Source organism: Echinococcus granulosus (genome assembly GCF_000524195.1).
Source record: "Echinococcus granulosus chromosome Unknown EG_S00087, whole genome shotgun sequence".
In the NCBI taxonomy this organism is placed as follows: domain Eukaryota; kingdom Metazoa; phylum Platyhelminthes; class Cestoda; order Cyclophyllidea; family Taeniidae; genus Echinococcus; species Echinococcus granulosus.
In genome coordinates this window covers 298,020-303,694 of record NW_020170467.1, presented here as the reverse complement: position 1 = coordinate 303,694, position 5,675 = coordinate 298,020, and the positions used below count along the sequence as shown (strand labels likewise).

At 43.5% G+C, this 5,675-nt stretch overlaps 2 protein-coding genes across 2 annotated transcripts in view; one reads left to right on the top strand and one right to left on the bottom strand. All coding sequences in view use genetic code 11, as the record gives it.

Annotated features, from left to right (window-relative positions):
- The window catches only part of EGR_07812 (gsx family homeobox protein), a gene marked incomplete at both ends in the record, with an annotated part of 9,301 nt that extends 5,829 nt beyond the window's left edge, over positions 1-3,472 (top strand). The window contains 3 exons of the mRNA XM_024497061.1: positions 1,304-1,646; positions 2,402-2,716; positions 3,268-3,472. Coding sequence (XP_024348549.1) covers positions 1,304-1,646; positions 2,402-2,716; positions 3,268-3,472 — 863 coding nt within the window. The remainder of the gene's footprint in view (positions 1-1,303; positions 1,647-2,401; positions 2,717-3,267) is intronic.
- A 673-nt stretch (positions 3,473-4,145) lies between these two features.
- Positions 4,146-5,337, bottom strand: EGR_07811 (hypothetical protein; the record flags this gene model as incomplete). Its single annotated transcript, XM_024497060.1, has 4 exons — positions 4,146-4,469; positions 4,708-4,845; positions 4,895-4,994; positions 5,042-5,337. 4 exons carry the CDS (start codon positions 5,335-5,337, stop codon positions 4,146-4,148), a joined length of 858 nt encoding a protein of 285 aa, XP_024348548.1.
- Positions 5,338-5,675: the final 338 nt, after the last annotated feature.

The following is a 5,675-nucleotide window of genomic DNA, read 5'->3' as shown; positions in this document are numbered from 1 at the left end:
TGCTGCCGCATTCTGTCACATCCTCCGCATTCCCCAGATGATGTTTCTTTAAGTGATTTTCATCTTTTCTTGGCATTCGATAATCACATGCGATGTGGAATAGGGTTGCGAGGTACAACTGATATAGACTACTGCGTGACCAGTACCAATTTCCTCTGATTCTCGAAATGAAACTTTTCATAATAGTGGAACTTTTGTTAGTGCTGTGAGACCGGGTTAAACTCGGTCAGTAAAGCAGATAAGCTTGAATCACAATGAGGGTTGCAGAGACCACAATAAAGAGTGTCTTACCGCTCGACTGACGCATACTTATGCTTTATAATGTATGTATATGAACGATCGCATAGATCCGACAGGTTTCCGCGAGTATCCTGCCAGATTTCTAATTAGTCACCTTATGTGTTAGTTTCGCAGATAGAAGTGCAGGGGTCATGATTACCAAAGTTGGTGTTTATCACACGCTGAGTAGGTCATTTTAAAGGGAGTTTGGGCCATATCAGGTCAAACTAGTGTTAATTTGTTGGAGGATGAGATAAACGACTTGTGATAACAATGAGAAAAGTGTGTTCAGCTGGTGACTGTGGCAGCGCATTGGACCACCATTTGAACAAGATCCCCCCTAGCTGGCGATTTTGGATGGGATCATATGTGAGACAAATGTGAAAATGAAGGCTGTGTTTTATGATGAGTTAAAAACATCCTTAATAGATGGAAGCGGTGGATATGTCCATCCCGTACTCACTTGTTATAAACTGCTGTACATGTGCGTGAGCACGCATACTGTCGCGTCCCCTTTTAGAATGCCCAAATGATTCAAGACTTCATTTAGTAGGACCTCATTGCCGACTTTTGTGAGTAAGCTCTAGGGTAGGGGATGTAAGTACGTGACTGCTGAAGACATGGCCTGGTCCCATTCTTGTCCACTTGAAGCATTTTGATTAACCCTAATGATTATTCGCACATTGAGAGTCTATCCGTAAATAATATTGACCAATCATGAGAATGGAACGAGAGCGTGAGTTTTGGACATTTTGTAATGCTCAGGGGGTAGAACACGAAAAAGCAGGCCTAAACAATTGAAACCGGAAGGCTTTTGGTAGTTGTAGACATTTTCAGAACCATTCACCATCTCCTTATCAGCGCGGACTCCCTCCATTCATCCCAGCCCCACACATCCATCTATCTGTCTACTTTTTTACTGATAAAATGTCGAAGTCATAAATTAATCGGTAACTGGAAGCAAACATATTGTCAGCCTATAACTATAAGCGCCGTTAGGCCTATACGTTACCTCATTTTGTAGCCAGCGGCTTCCGAGTGAGCGACCAGTCCCTCTCGGGCGTGATCAGTAGCAGTGGGAGCGGAGGTGCAGGACTTTTCCGTAACATCATTCTGGCGCGGAAAACTTCCACTACCGCTACTACTACCACTACTGCCAACACGCCAACGTTGTCTTCGACAACCAATGGTGTGCAGCCGACGTCGGTTTCGAGCAAATTGAAGAAGATCCGTGTGGGTGGTATTGGGAATAGCAATAACAACAATAACAACGTGATGCTGGCAAGACCGGAGCTCTCGGCTGCGGAGGTGTTGGATCGCATTTCGGAGTCGTTAAGAAAGAACTCCATTCGGTTTACGCTAAAGAGGTGAGAGGAATGGTGTAAGAGGAGATGGGCGGTAGAGTTTATCCATTGATTCAACTGTTCAAGTTGGGTTTGTTATTAATTGAACCATTCTTCTGCCCATTCGCCTTGGATTCATCTGTCCTTGAAGTTTCAATCAACCCTTGCTGAATTGATTAAATTTATTGTTTAGTCGTGGAACCACCTACCTCAACTCTAGCCATTTGTCTCTCAATTCTGAATCCTTTCATCCATCCATACGTTCCCAAAGTCGACTATCCTCTATCCAACTGATCCTGATCGGTCCATCCATTTTTTTTATCTTGGATCCATTCATCTTAGGCCCATTTATTCATACTTCCCTGATCCTTCAGTCTTTCTCCATTTCGTCCATCCTATCACCAATTCACGCCTCCTTTCGCTCCAGATTAATTTGCCCTATTTCTATGCGTTAATACATAAGTCCATCTCGAAAACCATAATTTTTTAAATCATCCACCACAGATAAATCAACCTATTCACCTCGAATCTGTCAACCGATTCTCTGAGAAATCGTCTATTCACTCTGAGCTACTTATTTGTGATCCGTTCTTTCGTACATCTATCTATCTGTTCACATATGGTTCCTTCATGTGAAATCTACATTCCACTTTTAAATCCATCTTGTCATCCTGGATCCCCAGTTCAATCCATTTATCAGAGTCCATCAAATTCTCTTACCCACATGCAAACATTCCGAGTCCATCTTAATTTGGGTTCATTTGCCTCTTCATTTACAGACACGGCTTTCTTTGCACCTTCGCCAACGACTGGGGTCGTACTCTACTCGAGTTCGCCATCGAGGTGGTTTCAGTTGTCGGCAAGCCGAGCCTATCAAAACGACTCCACCTTCCACCGTCGAAGAAGGCCAACAACGGTAACAACCAGCCATCAACGGGTCCTCAATCTGAGCGTAGTTCGTCCACCGAATCTGGCCATCAACATAATCAAATTGGGATCAAGATCAAACGTCTCCAAGGCGATGCATTTACTTATGCCAGTATTTGTCGAACAGTGTTAGATCAGGCGGAGGTGAAGATGTTTACGTGTCTGGTGTAGGCGACGGAGGTACTCACACCATCAGTTCATTCACCTAATCCTTTTGGGATGCTTAACCCGACCCCTCACCCCCATCCTTCTCCTTTCTCCCCTCTCCCCTTATTCTGTGTTGCTAAATAAGTGCAGCCTAGATCATGGAATGTGAATGATGACGCAGTGAGGACGGCGATGATAATTGAAATATATTTTTGTAGTTGCTTCTCTTTTTTAGTGTAAAAATCAGGTTTTACATTCAAAAGAGTTGCCCATTTCGCCACCTAGAGGTTTGAGATGTGATTTGATGGAGTGTCTGATCGAATTATTTACATATTGGGTCATGGAATCAATGGATTTCGTAATTCTGTTTTCACTTCCTTTTTTCCAGCAAACTATACTTCAGTGGAATGTCGAATTTGTTTTATGGGTATTTTTTGCCGAAAAAAGGTAGGGTAGCGTAGGGCAACTTCTGGGGCGCGACGTGAATTTGGCTTCTGAATTGGTCGTAACAGAAGTAGCGTCCTCTTATGAATGGGATGACTAAGTGGATCCGTCTAGTCTCCCGCTACAGGCGCAGAAGTTTCCCATGTTACCAGCCTTCTAATGTCTACGAGAATAACGGAATCAGTGTAGTGGTGAGCGTGTGTAGCATCTCTTCGTGCCTTGCAGAGGGTATGGTCGTTTCCATTGATGCTTTACAAAAAGCTTGCATTCATGGAGGTCAGCTGGTTAATTTCGAAAGGAAGCCACTAGTGCGACCTTCCCGTGGACTGTAATCTATTCCTAGCCCTCCCTTCATAAATGCAATGTACCAGGCGAACCCCATTTACCATCGTCGTTGAGACTCGGAGGCCTTCTCACGTTCATATTATTTGCGACGGCAGTAGCTAATGCCTTCGGGGAGGTCCGCACTGGAGTAACCTGAGGTAAGGGCAAGACTTATCCCTTGCTCATACGAACACGTAACAGGTCCGCACCCCTACAAGGTAATTAAATAAGTTCATGCGTTTATGCGAGTCCCTTTCTTACAAAATTAAAACAGCCAAGGCCACTTCCAGCTAGCCATTCTGCTTCGTAGGTAGTCGCTTGGGTGTCTACGGTCAACAATTACTCGCAGAAATATCTATTAGATTATAATGAGAACGTGATGGGCTGGAGCATTGCCTCCTCCCTTCTTACCTCTGGTACCTCGGTTTCAACTCCTCAGACTCCTATCTATAGTTGGTGGAAGCACTTTACTTAAAAATAGTAGCACTGCCTCCAACGATAGTTAAAATTAGGAAAACGAGTTCTCCAATCCATCTTCCCATTCAATCACAAAATGAAGCCAAAGAAGTCTCAAAAGAAATTCCACATCTTTACGCTGGAAAGTTGACTTCACAGATGACAAGAAAGCGTGTTTACTCTTAAAGAACCTTCACTGTTTTCTTTCTTCTTTCTCGCCACCGCTTAACGACATTTCGAGTTTGTCCATTTTTGATGGTCAATAAATCCAATTGACGAGACTCCACTCTGTTCTGCACCAAGACAGGGATCTCCATGACTAAAACACACTCTATCTATTGTTGAGGATGGCAATGGAGGCAAGTAGAGTTTCCGTGCCGGTCCTGTCACTGCAGTATCGATAGGTCGTGGAGGTAATGGTGGACGACCCCCACTGGGATTAAACGAAGTGTCCAGTTGACGTCCATATATGTAGGATGGATGGCAGGCATAGGCGGAGTTTGGAATGGCTCTAAGCGTTGGTGGAAAGTTTTGGAGACCAATTCTACCCTGTTGGAGCAGAAGAAAAAATTATGAGATCACTTCTGATATTCACCTGACTACATAACGAAACGCGATACTGATTCATGAAGACACAAGCAGCTCAGATAAAGGTTGTTATAAATGTTGTCACCCTGAAACGGAAGATGGATATATAAGCAAATGTTAACCGAGAAGCATATGCTTATTTCGGATGGTTGATCGTTATCATATGGGCAATGATTTAGTAGAGTCTGTGATTATTTACGTATTTTTCATAAAGTTGGATTCTAACAGGACCATAGGCATGTTCCTCAAGCGGAGGTGCAGAACTCAAAACAGCACCAATCGATTCCGGGACCGCGTGACCACCAGCTGGAACCTCCTCATTTGCATACGACGATATCTGTTTAGGGAGAAAAGGATAAGAGGACTCCACGCAGTCACAGCCCTACCGCACAAAGCTGATTCAGAGCACGTAGTTTGTCCTTTTCTGAAACAAAAGCCTTCATTATATGCTCCGTTCCTTCTACAGTTTGATGATCGAATAGGGTTCTATAAAAGGTCGTACTTGAAATCAATTTACTCAGAATCCGACCCACCGTTTAATGTAGTCCAATGCACTGAGTTTGTCGCCTTGAGTAAGCTGTAGGTTCCGAAGGACTTCTTCACCCTCAGCGCAACTCATTCGACAAAGTCGACGTTCGAGCATGCGAAGAACACGCATTTTCTCTGGTGCGGTCTTAAAGGTACCGACTAAGGCGGCAGCCTGAGGGCCACTGAAATTGCCCCTCGAGTAATAGAGCTTGGCTAGTTTGCGCTCGCTTTCATCAGTTTCTGCACGCAGGTCCGCAATAAGCCGACTAAAGTCACTGTCAGGGAGAGGCTTACGAGACATCCTTAAAAGGATGATGAATTGCAGAATTTAGCAAATGTGCGCTCAGAATAGATGAATGGGCGATATATCCTCGAATGTAGTACGTAGATGCAGCTAAAAGTTAACTTTATAACACTGCCTTAGTTAATCGGTCTCTGCATTTGCAGATATAAATCAAATTAGTTGTTAATATGATGGCAAGTTTCCCCTGTAAATTGGTGTATGTACGAGGTAAAAAATAGGGTATTCCCACGTAACATATTTTTGTTCCAAATCTTGAGCAAATAAAACGCAGTTAAATTTTAGATTTGAAAATATCATTTTGTTATAATACCCAGTGTCTTCAAAAGACTAGTTAA